Source organism: Pleuronectes platessa, chromosome 6 (assembly GCF_947347685.1).
Source record: "Pleuronectes platessa chromosome 6, fPlePla1.1, whole genome shotgun sequence".
In the NCBI taxonomy this organism is placed as follows: Eukaryota; Metazoa; Chordata; class Actinopteri; order Pleuronectiformes; family Pleuronectidae; genus Pleuronectes; species Pleuronectes platessa.
In genome coordinates, this window is record NC_070631.1 from 611,485 (window position 1) to 635,658 (window position 24,174).

Consider the following 24,174-nt stretch of genomic DNA (forward strand, 5'->3'; position numbering starts at 1 on the left):
GCAGATCCAAATCAAAATGAGTCTCTAGTGGATTTCAAAGTGGTTTCATAAGGAGCGTGTTGGTTCTTGGTGGAGGTCTGAGCTCTTTGAGTGATTCTGAGAGATTAGTCACCAACTTCAATGAAGCTGTGTCCTAATGCAGGGGCCACACTAGAGGAAACTAGATCCTCTTCAGAGCAGGTCACAGTAGAAACAGTCTCTTACTCTGTGTGTGAGGGTCCAGGTTCTTTACTGAAGACTGGAGGTTGTCTCATGGACCAGTCACTCTTCAGAGACAGACAGCTGGACCCTGGAGACTCTGCTCTCAGTCTGTGGTCCTGACCTCTGCAAACACAAACATGTTTTATTCAGAATCATTCACTGAGAGTCACGTGGGTGCAGCATCCGAGATGGCCGCGTGTTAGGGTGGCTCTTGTCCTGCACATGCTATTTTTTAGTTATTAATGTAAAACGCATATATTTAAGTAATCTAACGCTCACCCTGAGAACTTTAATCACTCAGATAGAATACTCTCGGTCAGGGAAAGGATTAGAAGACATGGCGACATCGAAATATCTCAGAAACCCTCCGCGCTCGTCTACCTGGAAAAGCCCGGCGCATGAAGTCGACCTGGAGGACGCTGACGCTCCCCTTACAACCAGGAACACATCAGATAAGTTGGAAACGCTAATTGCAGAAATTTGAAAAGATGAACGACACACTGCAAAACGTTGCAACCGACGTTTCCTCTTTTAAACAAACAACGGTGGAGCTGAATCACACGGTGACGGCCATGCAGGAGAGGCTGGGCGAGGTGCGGATCACACACCTGGAGGAGACGTCGGAGCAGCTGCTGAAGGACAAGGGGAGCAAGGAGAAACAGACGGAACAACTATGGAACCGAGTACAAGCCCTGGAAAACCACAGCAGACGAGATGATGTGAGGTTGGTGGGACTGAAGGAGACCCTCGGTACTAACGGGACGCTGCTTGATTGTGTTGGAAAGATTCTGACGGAGGGACTCGGTGTTGAAGCTGACGGGGAGATGGAGATAGAGAGGGTGCACAGGCAACTGGCACCGAGTACAGATCAGCCTCCAAGGCCGGTGCTGATCCGCTTCTTGAGGCAATCCGCGAGGGACGCCGTGATCACCGCAGCCAAGGGAAAGCGAGGATTCGTCTGGGGGAAATGTCGCCTGTCTATGTTTTTCGAGCTCGACATTAGATACACACTGGCTTTCCCCGCAACGCTGCACTTTAAATGGAGAGGAAAACACGTGAGCTGCAACACTGTCGAAGCCGCGGAGAAAGTCATGAATGATCAGTGACCGGGAGGAGCTGTGGACTGAGATGAGTGGAGAGGGGTGAGTTGCTGTTTGTACCCGATGTGCAGACATACATTTAAAGCACAGAGTATCTCATCTTCCTCCTTTCTCTTTTTGTTTCCTATTGACTTTATTATTATATTATTATTTAATTTTATTTTAGAATGAAAAAACATGACTAGTAGACCAGTTAAGTTTATTTCTTGTAATATAAATGGATGTAGCAGCCCTATCAAAAGGAGGAAGATATTATCATTTTTTTTTAATAATCAGGCAGACATTGTGCTGATACAGGAGACCCACATGCAGGGTCTGGAGGCGGAGACATTTAAAGTGGGATGGGTAGGACATATATTCCATAGCTCATTTTGGAGTAAACGTAATGGTGTTTTGATTTTGGTTCACAAGAATGTAAGTTTCATTTTGTTAAAACAAACTAAAGATGCAGAGGGAAGGATTATCTGTGTGGAAGCAGTGGTGGAGGGGGTGCCTCTTGTATTATGCAACATATATGCACCTAATAGGGGAGATCCCAACTTTTTCCACGAGGTAAATAAAATACTGGGAGATACCGAGGGTGAAATTGTCCTAGCTGGGGATTTCAACGAAGTTATGGATCCAGTTCTGGATAAGAGCTCATTCAGACCTCCTCTCATGACCAAGGAGAGAGAAGCCTTACACATGTTGAGTAGAGATTTGGACTAATGGATATATGGAGGCTGATAAATCCAAATGTGAAGGATTTTACTTTCTTCTCCCACTGCCACAAAACTTATTGTAGAATAGATTTTGTTCTGATAAGTACTTCCCTGGCAGATAACGTGGCTAACTGTGACATAGAAGCAATCTCCCTTACAGATCATGCACCGGTCGAGTTGTTTATTAAGGCCAATCTAAAAACTGAAAGGAGAGGTAGATGGAGACTGAACATTGGCTTAATGTCGGACTCAACTTTTAAAAAGACAATAGGAGAAGATTTGAAAAGCTTTTTTGAAATCAATATTGGTAGCACTGAAGATATAACTACTGTGTGGGAAGCCTCAAAGGCATATATGAGAGGAAGATTTATAGCACAAGCCGCTAAAAAGAAAAGAGAGAATGTTACTAGGATTAAAGATTTGGAGAAGGAGATAAAAGAGAAGGAATTAGACCTGTCGAAACACTTTTCTAATGAGAAGTTTCAAGAACTCTGTAAGCTTAAATACTCTCTACATGATATTTATAATAAAAAAGCAGAATAAGCTCTTTATAGACTGAAAACAAACTTTTATGAAGGTGGGGAAAAAATGGGGAAATTATTAGCCAGACAGTTGAAGGAAAAAATCTTTGCTAATACCATACCAGTTATAAAACAGGGGGGTGCACAATTTTTTGATGCTAAAGATATCAATAGAATATTTCAACAATATTATGAGAAGTTATATACATCCTCCATGTCTCCTAGTGCCCCACAGGAAGAGATGGAACAGTTTCTCCTTAATATAGACGTACCCAGGCTCCCACCTCAGGAGGCAGCTGGTTTGGAAACACCTATAACCGAGGAGGAAATAAGGAAGGAAATTTTTTCAATGAAAAATGGGAAGTCACCGGGTTGTGATGGGCTCCCAGTAGAATATTGTAAAACATTATTATATTGTTATACCGGTTTTACAGAGGGTGTATCAAGAGATATTTGATAAGGGTCGTGTAGCTCCAACTTTTAATGAAGCGGTAATCTCACTAATTCACAAAACAGGTAAAGATGCAGCAGATCCCTCCAATTTCAGACCATCAGTCTGCTCAATCTGGATTGTAAGATTCTCACAAAAATCTTAGCCACACGTTTACAACTGGTTTTACCGAGCATCATTCATTCCAGTCAGGTTGGTTTTATGAAAAATAGAACTTCAACTGATAATGTTAGACTCTTGCTTCACCTAATGTGGCTGAGTAAATCCCAAAATACTCCTATAGCTGCTCTCTCCCTACACGCAGAAAAGGCCTTTGATAGGGTGGAGTGGCAATTTCTGTTCTCCACCCTGTCTCATTTTGGTTTCAACTCCAACTTCATTAAATGGATAAAGATGCTGTATAAAGAACCCAAGGCAGCAGTGATGACAAATGGAATAATCCTAACCCTAACCTTAAGTCTGTTATTAGAGTCAATTCTCAACCATATACTACTTGTTCCTGTGTAAAGAAACATGTTTAATTTGCCATGTACCATGCCTAAGAAAAGTTCAATAAAAAGTTAAGTTAAAAAAAAAAAAAGAACACATCGTTCACTGGTTCATTCTGTGAGGATTCAGTTTGGAGCTTCACATGTTTGCAGCAGGTCTCTTACTTTGTGGTTGAGGGTCCAGGTTCATTACTGAAGTATAGAGGCTCATCTTTGGACCAGTCACTCTTCAGAGACAGACAGCTGGACCCTGGAGACTCTGCTCTCAGTCTGTGGTCCTGACCTCTGCAAACACAAACATGTTTTTATTCAGAACACATCATTCACTGGTTCATTCTGTGAGGATTCAGTTTGGAGCTTCACATGTTTGTAGCAGGTCTCTTACTTTGTGGTTGAGGGTCCAACTTGCTCTGAAGTGTCCTCGTCCATGTTGCACCGGCTGCGGCTCAGTTGTGGTTCAGGCCACGCTGCTCTTCTAGATATTCAAGGTCTGGTCTATTTCCACTGGTTCTACGCTCAGTTTACAGCAGAACACAGTGAAATGATCTTTCACACCAGTTTCAATGTTTATCTGTTGAACACTTCCTGTAGCCTACCCATTTCAAAATAAAAGCACTCCAGTGTATTTACAAGGAAATACAGTGATCACCTCAGAAACCTCAGGAAGGACAAGAGTCTCTCTCTCTCTCTCTCTCTCTCTCTCTCTCTCTCTCTCTCTCTCCTGACAGGTGACCTCATTTTGGGATATTTCTGTCAATCACTTAATTTATTCAGCCATTACTACATTATTAAATTAATCATATGAATATATTATTATATTATTATTAGTATATTAGAATATATTATTAGGGTAATAAAGGTGTGGAGGTGTACTATTGTACAAGTACAATAATAAAGTTCCTTTTCATGTAATATCGGTTTATAGCAATTTTAATTACACCAATAAACCTGCAGAGCCACAAACAAACGTTGAATAACAAAGTGTTTCTGCAACTTGAGCATTTCCTGATCTCCACTCAAACCAATCAACTACATTAAAGTTAATCAATACAAACTGTAAAAGTTCATGTGTCCTTCACCCCCCGGCCACTAAGAGAAGAAACTCAACATCTAGAATCATGTTCACGTCATAAAGGCTGGAAATGAATTACAGAACTTTATAGACAGTAACACTGAGAGCACATCAGTCACAGCTTGAAGCAGCACTCTGTATCTCCACTCAGTTCTATGGCTTTGTGCCCAAATTAAGGTGTGTGTGTGTGTGTGTGTGTGTGTGTGTGTGTGTACCTGGCTCTGCAGGTTGATGTTCCTCACACCTCAGCCAGTGAGTCCAGAGCTTTACTGGGATCCACAGTGAAGACTCTCCACTGGTTGGTGACCACTGCTGTAACGTATGATGGTGAAAACACGTTGTGTTATTAAACACTTGATGAACAGATGAAGATAAAAAGTGAAGCTGTGAGTTAACTCTGTTAATTAGTCCTTTGAAGGCTCTTTGATCCAGACCTGCTGTTCACATCTGTCTCTGGGATCCGATCACATGACGTCTGTCACCAGGTGTGAACTGACATGTTAGAGTCATGTGATCAGCAGACGGATGTTAACAGCAGGTGTGAGAGTGAGACAGTGAAACTTTCAGAAAGTTGTGTTCACACTCACCTGCTCACTTTCCTTCCTTCTGCTCGTCCAGGTGAAAATGGAGTCTGACCGCTCCTTGTTCTCAGGCTCCTCCTCCCTGTGGAACCAGTTCACTCTTGAAACCTCCCAGTTCAAAGTCCAGTTCATACCCATGAAGATGAACTGGTTCACAGTTCATGTTTTATTGTGATGTTATGATGTAGATAATAAACTTAATATCATGTATTTAATGAGTAATGGATGCTGTGGGATCATGAATCCAGATCTTCACTTTCACACTGAGTCCTGACTGGGAGCGTCTACTGGGACTGAGCCGTCCAATGAGATTCATCATGATGTTTAAATGAGCCTCAGAAACTCTGGAGTCAAACACGTCCAGTCCCAGTGTTGGTTTATAGATCTACAGAAATACAGCTGCATTGTGTTGCATCACGCGTGTGTTTGTGTGTGTGTGTGTGTGTGTGTGTGTGTGTGTGTGTGTGTGTGTGTGTGTGTGTGTGTGTGTGTGTGTGTGTGTGTGTGTGTGTGTGTGTGTGTGTGTGTGTAGACGGAGAGGTTCATGCAGCAGCTCACAGACTTCGCGGGGGAACAGGGGATGAGCTCCGCTCCTCTGAGGAACCTGATGAAGAGCGTCCTCCTGGTGCCGCAGGGTGAGAGCGACACACACAAACACACATACAGACACACACACACACACACACACACACACACATCCAGTTTCACCTATTCTCTGTTGTTAGATGGAACCTGGTGTAAATCTTCTGTTACCCAGAATGCAATCTGACCTTGTGCCTCCTCACACTCATCATGAGTTGTGAAACGTGATGTTTCCAGGAGAGTCTGGATCTGGAGAACCGGACCAGGTGGAAACATAGAAGAGAAGATAGGTTCTGAAAGTGAACCTCGTTGTGGACGTAGCTTTAGTAGAAACTCTCTGAAGACAGAACCTGGTTCATCTCCTGCTGTCCAACTCAAAGGTCGAGGACAAACGATCAGTGATCAGGAGGAAGAAGAGAGAAGCTTCATGCTCAGTGGTTCTGCTCAGGTTCCCACAGCACCCAGAACCTCACAGCTGGGACAGGTCAGGTCTAGATCCAGTAAAGTGTCCCACAGCACTCAGAACCTCACAGCTGGGACAGGTCAGGTCCAGATCCAGTAAAGTGTCCCACAGCAGTCAGAACCTCTCAGCTGGGACAGGTCAGGTCCAGATCCAGTTCCAGTAAAGGGTCCCACAGCACTCAGAACCTCACAGCTGGGACAGGTCAGGTCCAGATCCAGTAAAGTGTCCCACAGCACCCAGAACCTCTCAGCTGGGACAGGTCAGGTCCAGATCCAGTTCCAGTAAAGGGTCCCACAGCACTCAGAACCTCTCAGCTGGGACAGGTCAGGTCCAGATCCAGTAAAGTGTCCCACAGTGACTCAGATTCTTCTGCTCTGTCCCAGGAGCCCTGAAGAAGAACCTGGCAGCTGAGCTGATCGGAGAGGACCTGGTCACGTTAGGTAAACATCACGTCTCCAGTTGATCTCAGGGTCGGGGGGGCCTCAGTCACATGTTCCCTCAGTGTTTTTAATTCACGGTCCAGTTTGAAGACGTGGACTCAGACCTGTGTGTTGTCTCCTCAGGACTCAGCGAGGACAAGGCGTCTCACTTCTCACAGCAGGTGACTTTCCTTCAGGTCTTACCAGAGCTCATGATTAATGATAAACATTCATCAGTTAGTGAAGACTGGTTTCTTCTGGTGGTTCCATGAGGAGCTTCCAGCTTCAGGAGTGTTTCTGACCTGTGCTGGTGTCTTGCAGTGGGCGGAGCACCAGGAGGCGCTGTCCCGACAGGCGGTCAGTCAGGCGCTGATGGTCAACCAGCTGCTGGACATGGAGTGGAAGTTCGGAGGTGAGAAGAACCAGACGAGCTCGGGCTCCTCTCACAGCTCCTCTACATGTCCATGTCCTCACGTCCTCCTCTCACAGCTCCTCTGCATGTCCATGTCCTCACGTCCTCCTCTCACAGCTCCTCTGCATGTCCATGTCCTCACGTCCTCCTCTCACAGCTCCTCTGCATGTCCATGTCCTCACGTCCTCCTCTCACAGCTCCTCTGCATGTCCATGTCCTCACGTCCTCCTCTCACAGCTCATGTTCTTCTACAGCTCGATGGGTCTCTCTCGACCTGGATGTTAATTCACATGAGCTGATGACTCTGAATCACTCACAGGTGATAGAACATTAAGACACAGGGGACAGGGAGCGGCTGCTGGACGTCACTGAGCCGTCTGTCCATGTAGAAGACGTCCAGTCAGCTGAAGACAGCGTGTCTCTGCATGTTGTCCTCTCATATTAAGACACTTAAAAACTGCAAAGAAACACATTAAGTCTCAGAGAAATATCAGGGAGGGGCTCAGGAGAGAGAGGGAGAAGGAAATATTCAGGTTTCTAAAGAACTCACAGGACTCTTTGACAGAATGAAGGTAAACATCCATTCACACTCCTCTCCACACGGGGGCAGTAATGCACGTTAAGTTGTTTGCCAACCGCCATTAACCGTCAGAAGAAGAAGATGTTGTCTGTGGAGACTTTGATCCAAAGTGGTCTGGACCTGTGGTCCTCATGCAGGTCCTTGTGCACATCTTCTTCAGATCAGGATGTTTCTATATCTCTGCACCGACGCCACCTGGTGGTCAGAGGCTTCATGTTCTCTGGTAACTCCACGCTGTGAGCATGAGATCTCCAGAACCCTGAGAGAAGGTCTTCAGATCTGGTTCAAATATTCACCTGGACTCAAAGAGGAACTCATGAGATTTCACAGGTGAGTCTGGAAATGAAACAGGACAGTAACTCCAGTCTCTGTCTGAACCTACAGTGACTGTGGGAACCAGTGAGACACAGAAAGTGGGCAACATCTACCTGCAGGTGAGAAAGCTTTGCACACACACACACACACACACACACACACACACACACACACACACACACAGTGACATGTGTCCTGTCGTCCTCCTGCAGTTGAAGCTCGTGGTCAGAAAAGGGAATTCCACTGAAAACGTCTTCATGGGTGAGTGAGTTCACCAGTTTGTGTCGTCACGGACAAATTCCCTCTCAATGTAATTTATTGTGTTTGTAAAGAAGTGATGAAATGAAGGTGATACGATGACTCAGCAGAAGAGGACGTGAAGCTGTGAGACATGAGTCAGCAGCAGATTGGATCTAACAAAGCGTCTCTGTACTGAGGCCTGATGGTCTCATTCTATAGAGCTGCACCAAATCCCACAGGAGGACCACGTCTCTATTCAAACGTTTCTCTGGAGATCTCTGAGCAGCTCAGGTCCTCCAGCTTCCTGTGTAGAACATGAGAGTTAGTGTTTCACAGCTGAACAACACAGCAGCATCAGATCCTCCTCATGGTTCAGGTGAGAGGAGGAGAACCTGAGTCTGGTCCTCCAGAGAAGATCCAGAGGAACCAGTGCAGTCAGAAAGCATCGAGAGACATAAGTTCACCAAACAGATTTGATTTTATTCATCAACGAGTCAAGAAAGAATTTATTGTGTTGTTGTAGCAGAACCGTGAAGAAGCAGATTCACTTTGTTCTTTCTCTAACGTTGAGAGACAGAACGTCTTCTGACACTTTCACAGATCTCTGTGATGATTCGTGGATCTGGATTAAAGTGAGCAGACATTTTGAGAGAAGTGATTTCTATCAGTGTTGTAACTTATTGATATGATGGAACCTTGGAGGACGGGCTGAGGGGGGGGGGGGGGCTCTCCAGGGACTTTCTAGTTTCCAGAGAAAACCTCCTTTTAAAGAACTTCAGAGTTTTTACCACCGTAAACGAAAACGTTGAACCTTTGATGTCGATGCTAAACTTTGAAAAGAGAAATAAAACTGACATCTGTATGAATTGTCTGTGTTAACATAGAGACGTCATCTACTTCCTGTTTCCTTCCTCCAGAGCTGACACTCCCTCAGTTTTACAACTTCCTGCACGAGATGGAGAGAGCCAAGGCCAGCATGGAGTGCTTCAGCTGAGGGGGGGGGGCTCTCCTACAGCTGATCTTTGTGAGGACCAGGTTGAGACTCCGGCTGCTCCTCACTTTGTGACCCTCCTTTAATAAACTGCTGTGGGTTGGAATCAGGTTGAAATGGTTTGAATTGATCTGCTCTTCACTCAGAGAGCTTCACAGTGCATCTATTAGCAGAACCTTTGGGTTCTATGAGGGGCAGGTCGGGGTCCAGCACATTGCCCAAGGGCACGTCAGCATGCAGATGGGCTCCTGGGGATCGAACTGCCGACCTTCTGGTTGGAGGATGAATGTTTTACCAGCCGCTGTTTAGGTTCAGTTAAGGGTTAGGTTTAAGGTTAGGGTTAGTGAATGCATTATGTCAATGAGTGGCCTCACTTAGACAGCTGTACAAACATGTGAGTGTGTGTGTGAGTGAGTGAATGGAAGAGTGTGTGTTTATGTAAGGCTGTGAGTGTGTGTCTGTGTGTGTGCGTGGGTGTAACACTTCATTAATAATCTAAAAATAAACGTGAATAAGAAGGAACCACTTTGTGTTGTGAATAAATCACTGAATTTCTTCTTCTGGTGAAAGTTCCTCTGATTCAAACTCACTTTGTGAATGAATCTGGTTTTAAATGATCATTAGTCTGTTGATCAAGAGAGAAAGTTAAAGAAGCCAATTCCTTCTTCCATCGGGCGAGAGACGAGTGGACAAGTGGACGAGGTTTCTAACACGTGACGTGAAACCTGAAGAACACAAACATCTCAGGATGAAGAAGAGGAGCCGGACACGTAGAAGACGAAGACGTCCACTTGGAAACACGAGGAGATTCCAGATCTTCTGGTGATGAGGGCCGACGCTGGTGTGGACGAGCTGTAAACAACAACACTGATCTTTACACATGTCCCGCCTCCTGCTGCTCTACAGGCTCCGCCTCCTGCTGCTCTACAGGCTCCGCCCCTCTTCTGGATGTTCCCCATACACATATATGTGGTAATAGATTTTAGATCAGAGACTCTCGACTGTCTCAACATGGTTAGTGATGAAGTCTTTATAGAAACCAGATAAAAGCCTGAGGCAGATTTCATGTGCAGACGAGTCCTGGTCTCAACTCGTTCACAGTAATTAGTTACTGAGAACTTAACGGTGAGTTCCTGTCCCTTTGGGATGTTCTCTGTAAAGAGTTGAACTGGAATGTGCTGCACGGTGATTCTGCTGCTGGATCACAAGACGTCAGCTCCTCTCGTTCCTGCTGCCTGGGCTCCACCTCATCATGTGTCAGAAGAACAGTTTCAGTTCAGTTCCAGTAAATATTGGAAGAAGCTGTTAAACAGAAACTTGGAGAAATTTCCTGAAGACAGACTTGAGATAATATGTTTTGTGAGGCCACCGTGACCTCGACCTTTGACCTTTCAGTTCATCTCTGAGTCCACCTGAGACAACTTGTTGAGACATGGTGTCCACATCTGAGAACCCCCCCGCCTCCGGCCACATGAAGAACCTGGTTCAGGTTCTCCTCTTCTGGTCATAAAGAAACACGACATCACATCCTGTGACCCCCCCCCCCCCCTTCCCAAATTAGCAGCAAGATTCAAACCGTCCAATGAAGAGACACTTGATATTTGTCCTGTTACACCGTCACCTTCAAAATACAGTCGGCCCCCCCGTCGCCCAGTCGTCAGAGTCCTGTTGGTTCGTCTGCCAGGAGTCTGGGGCCCGGGGGGTCGCTCTGTGACACGTCGCTGCTCGTTCTCTTTCAGGACTCAGGTGTCGTCTCCGCCTCTTCTCTCCATCCTCAGATTCCCAGGAAGGAAATATGATCCCCTGTAGAGGTTGGCTCTACACACGACTCTCCTGGATTCTTACTGGTTCTCACCCAGTAGATAACCCACTGTCTCATATGGTCTTCATCAGATTGACTCTCTTCTCAGAACAGACTACACTGCTTCAGGTTAGGGTTAGGGACTGGAACCCTCAACCTTCTGTCCCGTCGGACTCATCTGAAGTTTCCTGTGTCTCTTGAAAGACGCACATTTCTCAAAGGTTTCACTTTTTTTCCAGAAAGTTATTATTACCAGAAGAAACATATTCTGAGGAGCAGGGGGTGGAGCCTGACTGAGAGACACTGCACACCCACCTACACCTGCACCCATTGGATGGTACCAGCTGTCAATCACTCTGTGGTACCCCCCCCCCCCCCCCCCCAACCCGGTGCTTTAGGGTCTGTTTGACTCTAAATGATCATAATTCACTAAATGAACATCAGCTGTTTGAAGAAGACCTGAAACTAGAGACTGAGACAGAAACTCCTTCATGTTCACTGACGTTATAAAGAGAGAAGTCACTTTCTATAGAGACTACCAGAGGAGTCGCCCCCTGCTGGTCACTACACAGAAGACAGGTTCCAGACACTTGGCTTCACTCTCTGGAGGTTGTGGTCTTATCAGTCACATGACTCACTACCAGCGGTGAACACAAAGCGTCAGAGGAGACAATCTACTTCCTGTTTACATCACATGACCAGTGGACGTGGATGGTTCTGTGGTGGCCATGTTGGATTCTCCTGAGCCCTCAGACGTCAGCCTATCAGAGCCAGTGGGAGGTTCCCCTTCATAGAGGAGAGCGGGGTGATGTGAGACACCCCCTGTATCTAGGCAATGGAACACATTTGTGGTCCTGTCACCATTATGTTGTCAATCTAGCTGTCGGGATTTTAACTATTACAACATGTGTTGTTATGGTAGTTTTAAAGTGGATCGAGTAAGTGGATCACTTTACCCCCTTGATTTCTCTGGTCTGTCCCACTTTACTCCTTCGCCAGGGGTCATCAGGGTCAGTGAAAACCACAGGGGTCATCAGGGTCAGTGAAGACCACAGGGGTCATCAGGGTCATTGAAGACCACAGGGGTCATCAGGGTCAGTGAAGACCACAGGGGTCATCAGGGTCATTGAAGACCACAGGGGTCATCAGGGTCAGTGAAGAGTTTCCATCTCCAGCAGTAAATCACCTCACAACTTAAATGTGTTTTTTTCAACATTAATGAGATTTGATGAGCATCATGGAGGAAATACAGGTTAATGTTTAAATTCTGCTGCTTTTACATGAAATAATAATCAATTAAATAACTCTCACTGCAAAGTGAGAGTAGAAGAGGAAAACTGTGGTGACATTAATAACTCTATCTTGTACAAATTATTTATATCTATTGTGTTGCCTCTAAGGCATTTTCATAATTTATGTTGTTTACTTTGAAAAGGTTCATTTGGATGTGATGGATTGTGGGTGGCAATTTTATTTTGAAGTTCGATTTCTGTGACATCACTTCCTCATGCGCATTTCTTCCTGGTTCCTCCGTGAGGGAAAACGGCACGTTGAAGACCGACGCACTGTGATGCTTTTCCACAGCCGGCACTTCGAAACATTGTTGGGCAACGCCGTGAGTGTGTATATTTATCATGATAACATGTTGAAAAGCACAAATAGTGGTTAACACTTGTATTTATTTCTGGTTGTGACATAATGCAATATGTCTGCAAATATAGATAATTGTTCTGTTTTGTATTTTTTTATATTACAGTTTTCACCGCTTGTCAAGGACAAAACAAAGAGATAAAAAGAGTCAACTCTACTCAGTCTACTGTGTTTTCTGACAGTGGTTTAGCTTGGTGTTTAAGCAGAGTTGCTACACTCTGCATCAGGACACTACAGTGAAAAGGTGGCACTTGATGTTCCAAAGTGCTCAAGATGGCAAGCAACAAGTCGTCAGCGTCGAACGCCAAGAGCAAAGCAACATCATCATCATCTGTGAGTGCAGCTCATGCTAGAGCTAAAGCAGAAGCTGCTAAGGTGAGAGCATCGTATGCTAGCCACGAGGCTAAATTAAAGCTGGAAAAGGCTGCTAAAGAAGCAGAAAGGAAAACAAAAGAAGCTCAAAATCTGCTGGAAACTGCTAGGATTGAGACAGAGCTGGAAGTGCTAACATTAAATCGCGAAGCGGATGCAGCCATCGCTGAAGCACAGGTGCTGGAAGACGTAGCAGAAATGCAGGACATGTTGGGAAATGTGAGATCCGAGCCAGACGAAAGGCTTAGACTGCAACGTACTATTGAATATGTTCACTCTCAACAGGATCAGAATCACTCTACCCCTGCACCAGTACCAGTCCCACCTGTTATATCTCCAGACCATGCTGAATCACAAGACAGCTTCAGAACATGGCATCCACCTGCAAACACATCAGAATTCCAACTCACTAACAACAAGCCCAAGTCTGAAAGCAATGTTAAAACACATCCACCTGCACCAAGCCTGTGTGAACTGAGAAGAGTTGAGTCAAAGACTGACATCAAAAGAACAAACCCTCACACGTACATACGTGCTCAGTCACAAATACCCCGACACACGCTTACGGCTAGCGTGTCACACCCTGCAGACCCTTTGGCACAGTATTTGGCGCGACGAGATCTTGTTATGTCAGGACTGTATCAATTTGATGATAAGCCGGAGAATTTCCGTGCATGGCAGTCCTCATTCACCAATGCAGTAGCTGAAGTCCAACTTACAGCAACACAAGAACTAGACCTCATGACCAAATGGCTAGGAAAAGAGTCTGGCGAACAAATGAGACGCATACGTGCAGTGCATGTGAACAATGCCGATATGGCCATACGCAAGGCGTGGGAGAGGCTGCGTGAATGCTATGCTGCCCCTGAGATAATCGAGCAGTCACTGTTCCAGAGACTCGACAGTTTTCCGAGGATTACAGCCAATGATCACACCAAATTACGCGAACTAGGGGATTTGCTTTTGGAGATACAAGGCGCCAAGGAGGATGGATATCTCACTGGGCTGTCGTATCTGGACACTTCCAGAGGCATCGGACCAATTATAGACAAGCTTCCATATGGGCTCCAGGAGAAGTGGGTGTCATCTGGGTCAAGGTACAAAGAAGAGAACAACGGTTGCTTCCCCCCCTTTATTTACTTCTGTGACTTTGTGTGTTATGAGGCAAAGAAACAAAATGACCCCAGCTTTATTCGACAAAGCAGCGGCACACACCCCACAAAACCAGAAAGATTACCTGTGAAGAGCTTTAACACCAACAGATCTGTCACAGTTCACAAAACAGATGTCTCTACAATCAACAACGACCCTAACAAGAACTGCCCACTGCACGACAAACCCCATCCACTTAAAAGATGCAGGACATTCAGAAACAAGTCCATAGAGGACAGGAAGGCCTTTCTAAAACAGAAAGGAATATGCTTCAAGTGTTGTTCTTCAACCTCACATGTTGCCAGAGACTGCAAATCTTCAGTGAAGTGCCTTGAGTGTCAAAGCACCTACCATGATGCAGCCATGCACCCTAACCCACAACCTCAACCTACCAAGGCTCCTCCACTGCCACAAGAGAACGGCGGGGAGGGAGAAGATGGTTCTAATGTAACTGATGTTAGAACTAGCTGTACAGAGGTTTGTGGCTCCGATCAATGGGGCCGTTCGTGCTCTAAGATTTGCTTAGCAACAGTCTACCCCAAAGATTCAAAGCACAAAGCCATTAAAGCTTATGTTATCTTGGATGATCAGAGCAACCGCTCTTTAGCCAGGCCAGAGTTCTTTGAGCTGTTCGGTGTGGAGAATAAACCGCTCTTGTACCAGCTGAGAACATGCTCCGGCATCATGGAAACATATGGCAGGAAGGCAGAAGGATTCCAGATAGAATCATTGGATGGCACAACCCTCATCTCTCTTCCTCCACTCCTCGAGTCTCCTGAAATCCCAAACAATCGATCTGAAATCCCAACGCCGAGTGCAGCTCAGCATCAACCTCACCTCCATCACATAGCCAGGAACATCCCCGATCTGGACCCAGAGGCGGAGATACTCCTGCTGCTCGGAAGAGATGTGCTAAGAGCACACAAGGTCAGGCAGCAAGTTAACGGGCCACATAACGCTCCCTTTGCACAACGTCTCGATCTAGGCTGGGTGGTGATAGGAGAGGTGTGCCTAGGTAATGCACACAAACCAAAGGTTGACACATTCAAGACCCATGTGCAAGATAATGGTCGCCATTCCATCTTTCTGCCTTGCACAAGTTTCATGCAGGTCAAAGAAACACAGCCGAGCTTCAGCAAGCCTGACCAAGTGCCAGAGAGGATGCTAGGACACAGAGTGTTTGACCAAACTGAACAAGACAACAAACCTGCTCCATCAATTGAAGACGTACTCTTTTTAAAGATCATGGACACAAGCGTCCACAGAGATGATGCCAGCAGTTGGGTTGCCCCATTGCCATTCAAAAAGCCACGGCAACGTCTGCCAAACAACAGAGAGCACGTGGTCAAGCGGCTTCAATCCCTGCAACGTCAGTTCAAGAGGAGACCCGAAATGCAGAATCAATATCTGGCATTCATGGAGAAGATCATTGCCAATGGTCATGCAGAAGTAGCCCCACCTTTAAAGGAGGATGAGGAGTGCTGGTTTCTTCCATCATTCGGGGTATACCACCCGCAAAAGCCCAACCAAATTAGGGTAGTTTTTGATTCCAGCGCTCAGTACTCTGGTGTCTCCCTCAATGATGTGCTTCTGAAAGGTCCCGACCTCAACAATTCCCTCCTGGGCGTCCTTCTACGCTTCCGGAAGGAAAGAGTAGCTATCCTTGCTGACATCCAACAAATGTTCCACTGTTTTCTGGTCCATGAAAATGACGCAACTTCCTTCGTTTCTTGTGGCACAAAGATAATGATCTCAGTAAAGCAGTTGTCGACTACCGCATGAGGGTTCATGTTTTTGGCAACTCGCCATATCCTGCTGTAGCCACCTATGGTCTGCGAAGAGCCATTGCTGAAGGTGCTCAGAGGCATGGGGCAGACACAGTGAAGTTTGTGGAAAGACACTTTTACGTGGACGATGGTTTGGTGTCTCTGCCATCTGAAGCAGAGGCAATCAGCCTTCTCCAACGCACTCAGGCTTCACTTGCTGAATCAAACCTTCGATTGCACAAGTTTGTGTCGAACAGTCCAACGGTCACTAGAGCTTTCCCGCCTGAAGATTGTGTTCCAGTCATCAAGGATCTGGACTTGAGTGAGGGAACTACACCCATGCAGCGCAGCTTGGGTTTGCTATGGGAGATCAAGACAGATACATTCACATCCTCTGCATCTACTGTTCTCAAACCTTTCACCCGACGCAGAGTTCTCTCTACCGTCAACAGCATCTTTGATCCCATGGGGTTGTTGGCGCCCGTCACGATCCAGGGAAGAGCTCTTCTTAGGGAGCTTACTTCGGAACCCACTGACTGGGACACACCCCTCCCAGCAAACAAGCTCAAGAAATGGGAAGCATGGAGAGATTCTCTTCAAGTCCTAAAGGAGCTCCATGTTCCACGCACATACACACCAACCTCGCTCATGAAAGCTGTCCACAAAGAGTTGTGTGTATTCTCGGATGCCTCAACCATGGCCATTGGAGCCGTCGCGTACCTGAGAGCCATTCAGGAGGATGGAAAAGTGGAAGTCGGACTTGTCATGGGCAAAGCCAAATTAGCACCTCTGTCTGAACCCACAATCCCAAGGCTCGAACTCTGCGCCGCTGTTCTCGGAGTAGAAATGACAGACCTCATTCGAGAAGAGCTAGATCTGAAGTTGGATGCTATCAGGTTCTACACAGACAGCAAGGTGGTGCTGGGGTACATCAATAATGTGACAAAACGCTTTCACACCTATGTCCACAACAGAGTCCAGCGTATCCGACAATCCTCCGAACCAGAACAATGGCATTATGTGCGCACGGAGGAAAACCCTGCAGATCATGCATCCAGATCCTTACCTGCATCCCATCTTGGACAGAGATCCTGGTTCACCGGACCTTCATTCCTACATCAACCGTCTGTAGAAACAACACGGACAAGTGAGACATTTGAGCTCATCGAACCAGAGAATGACTTAGAGATTCGCCGACAGGTATGCACCTACACTACTCACCTTGAGGAGCCTGTGCTTAACACTGATCGCTTTCAGCGCTTCTCCACCTTCATCTCTCTACTGCGAGCAGTGGCGTTTCTTATCCATATGGCAAGATCCCACAAACATCCCAAGCAAAACAGCAGGTGCTCAGGATGGCACATATGTCACTTACCTCGTACTGTGGACGAAATGGCTCAAGCGAAAGATGTCATTCTGAAAGCAGCACAAAGGCCAGCCTTTGCAAAAGAACTGTCAGCCATCCAAGCAAACAAAGTAGTGTCCACAAACAGCCCTTTGCATAAGCTCAGTCCAATCTTAGAGGGCAGTCTCATCTGTGTCGGAGGCAGACTAAAACATTCTCAACTTTCATGTGAAGAAAAGAACCCAGTAATCCTAGCCAAGGACAGTCACATTTCCCTATTGCTCGTACGACATTATCACGAGCAGGTGAGACATCAGGGCAGACACCTCACAGAAGGTGCAGTAAGAGCAGCTGGACTGTGGATTTTGGGTGGTAAACGACTGGTCAATTCTGTCCTCCACAAATGTATAATATGCCGGAAGCTGCGAGGGAGAATGGAAGAACAACGCATGGCTGACTTACCGCCAGAACGTCTCAAGATCTGTCCTCCTTTCACGTATGTTGGGCTTGACGTCTTTGGGCCTTGGTCCATTGTTACCAGACGCACCAGAGGAGGACAGGCAGAGAGCAAACGGTGGGCCATAATGTTCAGTTGTTTGAGTTCAAGAGCTGTCCACATTGAACTGATTGAGTCCATGGAAGCATCCAGCTGCATAAACGCTCTCAGGCGTTTCTTCGCTCTCAGAGGCCCTGTAGTACAACTCCAGTCTGATTGTGGCACTAACTTCATTGGAGCTAGCAAGGAGTTGGAGATGGACGATACTGTGCAGAGGTATCTCAACAAACAAGGATGTAGTTGGAACTTCCGACCTCCACATGCTTCCCACATGGGAGGCTCATGGGAACGGATGATCGGTGTTGCCAGGAGAATCCTTGATTCAATGCTCTTGCAGCAAAAAAGTCGTCTAACTCACGAGGTGCTGTCAACACTAATGGCAGAAATCACAGCGATCATCAACGCACGTCCACTCCTGCCTGTGTCCACAGACCCACAAAAACTTTTCATTCTTTCACCAGCCATGCTCCTCACACAGAAATCAGGAGTTCCACCTCCTCCGGGAGATTTTACGGACAAAGACCTTTACACAAAACAATGGAGGCAAGTTCAAGCTCTCGCGAACCAGTTTTGGAACCGTTGGAGCCAAGAATACTTACCATCCTTACAACAAAGACAAAAATGGACAGTGACATGCAGAAACCTTCAGGTGGGGGATTTGGTTCTCCTCAGGGACAAACAGGCTGTTTGCAACTGCTGGCCCATGGCCATAGTCACAGCAACCTTTCCTGGGAAGGATGGACATGTGAGAAAGGTTGAGATTAAAACGACCAACCAAGGCAAGAACCTTCCTCAGGCCAGTCGCAGAAGTAGTTCTTCTTCTGACTAAGGACTAAGTCAAGGACTGTTGGTTTGGACCTCCTCGAGTTCATAATGACCTCACATAGGCCAGACGGGGAGTGTGTTGCCTCTAAGGCATTTTCATAATTTATGTTGTTTACTTTGAAAAGGTTCATTTGGATGTGATGGATTGTGGGTGGCAATTTTATTTTGAAGTTCGATTTCTGTGACATCACTTCCTCATGCGCATTTCTTCCTGGTTCCTCCGTGAGGGAAAACGGCACGTTGAAGACCGACGCACTGTGATGCTTTTCCACAGCCGGCACTTCGAAACATTGTTGGGCAACGCCGTGAGTGTGTATATTTATCATGATAACATGTTGAAAAGCACAAATAGTGGTTAACACTTGTATTTATTTCTGGTTGTGACATAATGCAATATGTCTGCAAATATAGATAATTGTTCTGTTTTGTATTTTTTTATATTACAGTTTTCACCGCTTGTCAAGGACAAAACAAAGAGATAAAAAGAGTCAACTCTACTCAGTCTACTGTGTTTTCTGACGGTGGTTTAGCTTGGTGTTTAAGCAGAGTTGCTACACTCTGCATCAGGACACTACATCTATAGTATATTGATATATATATAAGAAGAGCTTATATTTCCTGAGGCCACTTTATTTAGAGCACCCTCTTCTGTAGAAGATGAGTAACTACACCTGCAGACACTGAGTCAGAGGAAGGAGATGTGTGTGAAGGAAGTGTGAAGTGTGTGTCAGTACATGCATTACTCAGGGTGTGTGTGTGTGTGTGTGTGTGTGTGTGTGTGTGTGTGTGTGTGTGTGTGTGTGTGTGTGTGTGTGTGTGTGTGTGTGTGTACAGCCTTGTCTCGACTCGTGCAGCTTCTCCTCATGAGGATTTTGTGAGAAAGTGGTTTCGCTCTCTGCTCCTGATAATTAATGACTTCCTGCCCCTGAACTGTGAGAGAGGCCTTCTACACAAACAGACACACACAAACACACACAGACTCCACATCAGTGTGTGTGTGTGTGTGTTGTTATCAGGGCCTAACACACTCCAGTGCTGCTCAGTCGTGGGGCGACAGGCTCCAACTGAAATGATTTGATGATAAATCAAAGAGTTTTTTTAGCTGAAGCATCAAAGAGAGAAGCTGAGTGGAAACTTATTTAATCTTTAAATCTAACATTCTGATAATATAATAATATAATAACTTTATCTATACAACAACTGTTTCCTGAACATTATGATTGCAAACTTCATACAGTTGATTTGGATTTTGTTATAAATGTTTATTCATTATTTGTATCTTTTCTTTACTCATTTTCTAGACGTCTACGTGTTCATCTTTTCAGTTTGTTCCGTTCTGCTGTTCACACTTTATTCTGCTCAGTGTTTTTATATTTATCTGCTGTGGTTGATGTTGATGGATTTCTTATGGGAACAATAAAAAGCATAATTCAAAAGATAACAGCATCACACAAGAGCAGCAATTACAAATAAAAGAAATAAAACAAAACAATACGTCTTCACATGAAGTCTGTGAAACTCTGTTTTAGGAAGTGAAGAGGTCTGAAGGTCTCATGTCCTCAGGGGACGAGTCCAACATGTCCTCTGAGGCTCAGAACCTGAAGGACATTCACGTCCTGCTCTGTCTCCATCACATGAAAGTCTGTCCTCGAAACTCCTCACCATCTCCTCACACACACACACACACACACACACACACACACACACACACACACACAATCACATACACACAGACACACACACGTACACACATACTGAGAGGTTATCCCAAGGCAGCTGCCCCTCACTCCCCTCTAATGCCCCACACCTTGTGTGTGTGTGTGTGTGTGTGTGTGTGTGTGTGTGTGTGTGTGTGTGTGTGTGTGTGTACTAATGTAGTCACAGTAACACACTCACTCTGTCAGCATCACAATCTGTTTCATTCAGGAATCAGAAGCTGAACTCTTCGTCTTCAGGGAACAGACTCATTCTTCATCTTTAATAACGCTGCCACTAGAGGGCGCTGTTGATCAGTCAAATATGTGACTTTAGACCAAAGACTTGATTCAGCAAAGAAAACAAAATATAATAAACTGATTCAAACAGAATTACACAATTTAATTCATTAGCAAACATGATTTTAAAATGAAGACAGTTATATTGTTGAAACTGAACTAGAGTCGACAATTCAATTACATCATATTTTATTTATATTGTAAAAATCTGCAGGAAATCCTTCACATTTGAGACATGATTTGAAATAGTAATTTAAAAAGACTTTATTATCTTATTAGTTTTCGATTCATTTTCCGTTATGAGGATTTCCTGTTTGTCTCAAAGGATCAACAACTTGAGGAGTTTATTACAACATCTGTCTTTTTTATGCAGTTTTGAGTTCTAGCATTTTACAGTTTGGGTTCATTATTAATTGTTGAGGTCTGTGGATATTCATTTAAAATCTAGATCATACATATATAACATTATAACACTCTAGTTTTGTGCTGTATATATATTCTGTTTTTAGATTACACATACTTCTATTTTTTAATAGTTTATTGTGTGTATAATGTATTTTTAAGTTAATTTATTACCTTTACTACGTGTGTGTTTCACTTTTCACTTTTTGCTGCTGTAACACTAAATGTCCCAAAAGTTGCACTAACAAAGAATTATCTTATCAAGTTCAGCAAAATGAACATGAAGTTAATATCTTTATCTGGGCCTCGTGTTTATGACTAGAATCTAAAGTAAGGTCAGGGTCAGGGTCAGGGTCAGGGTCGGGGACAGGGTCAGGGTCAGGGTCAGGTAAAGTGAGGCCTTTAGTTTTGATGGTTAAAGTTAGAGTTAGGAGCTTGAGAATGTGTCATGTGAATGAGTGTCCTCACTAAGATAGAAGGACACACATGTACGTGTGTGTGTGTGTGTGTGTGTGTGTGTGTGTGTGTCTGTGTGTGTGTGTGTGTTAGGGTGTGTCTCACTGATTTGACCTCTCAGTCCTTGTGTGTGTGTGTGTCATCAACGTATATGTGCATTAAACCGTGTGCACTCATCCTCAGCTCTGTTGCACATGTGTGTTTGTGTGTCGGGGGAATGTTCATTTGTGCATGAAGTCGTACTGTGTGTGTGTGTGTGTGTGTCTGTGTGTGTGTGTCTGTGTGCACATGTGTAGAAGAGAAAGAGGAAGAATAAGACAGTTTAACACAGGACGGACTGGAACCTAGAAACCTGCTCCTGATGGATGAAGACAAACAGAAACACGTCCCAGAGGGCGAGTGGACGAGTGGACCAGGTTTCTAACACGTGACGTGAAACAGGAAGAACACAAAGATCTCAGGATGAAGAAGAGGAGCCGGACACGTAGAAGACGAAGAAGACGTCCACTTGGAGTTGATACGTCCTGTCTCCTGCTGCTCTACAGGCTCCGCCCCTCGTCGCTCTATATCTTTAGATCTGTTTAAATGTCTGAAGACATATTTCTGAGTTGGACCTTCTGTTGAACGCTGGCGTCCTGGACAGAGACAGAGGGGGGGGGGGAGGGGGTGAGACACTTTCACTTCCCAGTGGAAGATTATTTCCATCCTCTCAGTTCAGTTTCTTTTCTTCCTCTCTTCATCGTGTATTCCTCTGGGGAAAGACATGGGCCTCAGATATGACACACAAACATAACGGCTGCTCAACTCTACACACACACACAGACACACACACACACAGACACACACACAGACACACACACACACACACACACACACACACACAGACACACACACACACAGACACACACACAGACACACACACACACACAGACACACACACAGACACACACACACACAGACACACACACACACACAGACAGACACACACACACACACACACGTCTCTGTGTAGCTGTGTCCACACTCAGCGTCCCTTCTCTCGTTTGATCAAAGTTTCAACTGGAAATCTTCTTCAGTTGTTATTATTTGACCAGTAGATGAATTTGAATATGAACGTTGTGTATCTTGTTCCATCTCCAGTCGGTGGAACCAGGAAGAACCTGCCGCCCACAGGGATCCAACCTCCAGTCACAGGAAGTGTCCTGACACGTTAGAACCTGAAGCTCCAACTGGAGAAGATCTGAAAAGTGACAGATGAACAACGTGGTGGTCATGACATCACTCAGATTGAATGTTTCTACAGAGACTCCTCATGGAAAGGGTTATTGAGACAGATGTAGATAGTGAGTGTGTTTTGTATCAGTGTGTGTCTGTGGTGAACGCAGCAGCACAAGTGTGTGTGGTGATTGCACTTTGTGAGACGGGTCAGGTGGCCCCCAGGTTCCTTCAGCCTGGGTCCTCTGGAACCTGGTGTCCAGCCGGTGGAGGACAGGGACGGACGAGGGGCTGATGTCCCTCAAAGACCACGTCCATCCAACAGAGCGTGATGGGACAGGGACGTCTTCTAACGTCTCCACCTCTGAACGTCTGGTTAGAGGACGACCGCTCTCACCCCTGAGCCACAGCCGCCTCCTGCTCCGTGTATGTGTGTGTGTGTGTGGTGGATTGTGTTGTTTGACTCGTGTTGTGTTCATGTCAGTGTGTGGAGCTGTGACGGGTCTGCAGTTGTTCTACGTCCTTTATGTGTGTGTGTGTGTGTGTGTGTGTGTGTGTGTGTGTGTGTGTGTGGAGGCTGTTGGTGACTCCTTGGGGAACATGTGATGTCGACACACACACACACACACACACACACACACACACACACACACACACACACACACACACACACACACACACACACACACACACACACACACACACACACACTTCTTGTTTATAAGCTGCTTGTCTTTAATTTATATTTAAATAAAACCTAATAATCTATTTCATATAAACAAGAAGCTGCTCAAAGCAAATGTGTTTAATGTAGTTCAGACATTTATCTGAACATGGACAGAGACATGAGGGACACTGCAGGACATGTCCCTCATGTCTCTCAGTGGACATCAGAGTGAACAGCTGCAGGAGCTGGACTGTTCCTCTTCTGTCCTCTGATCATCTGAATCCTGCTCCACCTCCACCTGCTCCTCCACCTGCTCCTCAACCTGCTCCTCAACCTCCACCTGCTCCTCCACCTGCTCCTCAACCTGCTCCTCCACCTCCACCTGCTCCTCCACCTGCTCCTCAACCTGCTCCTCCACCTCCACCTGCTCCTCCACCTCCACCTGCTCCTCAACCTCCACCTGCTCCTCCACCTGCTCCTCAACCTGCTCCTCAACCTGCTCCTCAACCTCCACCTGCTCCTCAACCTGCTCCTCAACCTCCACCTGCTCCTCCACCTGCTCCTCCACCTCCACCTGCTCCTCAACCTCCACCTGCTCCTCCACCTCCACCTGCTCCTCAACCTGCTCCTCAACCTCCACCTGCTCCTCAACCTGCTCCTCAACCTCCACCTGCTCCTCAACCTGCTCCTCAACCTCCACCTGCTCCTCCACCTCCAGCTGCACCTCCACCTGCTCCTCCACCTGCTCCTTAACCTCCACCTGCTCCTCAACCTCCACCTGCTCCTCAACCTGCTCCTCAACCTCCACCTGCTCCTCAACCTGCTCCTCCACCTCCACCTGCTCCTCAACCTGCTC

At 45.9% G+C, this 24,174-nt stretch overlaps 3 protein-coding genes across 6 annotated transcripts in view; 1 reads left to right on the forward strand and 2 right to left on the reverse strand.

The window, feature by feature from the left end:
- Positions 1 to 5,153, reverse strand: part of LOC128441955 (NLR family CARD domain-containing protein 3-like) — a 69,632-nt gene extending 64,479 nt beyond the window's left edge. Inside the window, exons 1-3 of the mRNA XM_053424088.1 lie at positions 5,122 to 5,153; positions 3,848 to 4,033; positions 205 to 324 (exon numbers count right to left, since the gene is read on the reverse strand). Of these exons, the coding sequence (XP_053280063.1) occupies positions 205 to 324; positions 3,848 to 3,891 (164 nt within the window). The 5' untranslated portion in view covers positions 3,892 to 4,033; positions 5,122 to 5,153. The remainder of the gene's footprint in view (positions 1 to 204; positions 325 to 3,847; positions 4,034 to 5,121) is intronic.
- Positions 1 to 9,639, forward strand: part of LOC128441977 (COMM domain-containing protein 7) — a 33,819-nt gene extending 24,180 nt beyond the window's left edge. For 2 of the 4 annotated variants that reach the window (XR_008338785.1, XR_008338786.1), the window contains exons 4-7: positions 5,648 to 5,750; positions 5,935 to 6,600; positions 6,724 to 6,761; positions 6,901 to 6,955. Coding sequence is in view for 2 of the 4 variants with exons in the window: in XM_053424123.1 (XP_053280098.1) it covers positions 4,900 to 4,920; positions 5,648 to 5,750; positions 6,544 to 6,600; positions 6,724 to 6,761; positions 6,901 to 6,991; positions 7,956 to 8,005; positions 8,099 to 8,147; positions 9,044 to 9,120 (486 nt within the window). In the remaining 2 variants the exon portion in view is untranslated. Of the gene's footprint in view, positions 1 to 4,692; positions 4,921 to 5,647; positions 5,751 to 5,934; positions 6,601 to 6,723; positions 6,762 to 6,900; positions 6,992 to 7,955; positions 8,006 to 8,098; positions 8,148 to 9,043 lie in introns of those variants that run through there. The other 2 variants (XM_053424123.1, XM_053424124.1) reach the window with 2 other exon arrangements.
- Positions 1 to 24,174, reverse strand: part of LOC128441951 (NLR family CARD domain-containing protein 3) — a 60,209-nt gene that overhangs the window by 7,123 nt on the left and 28,912 nt on the right. The gene's annotated exons all lie outside the window — the stretch shown is intronic.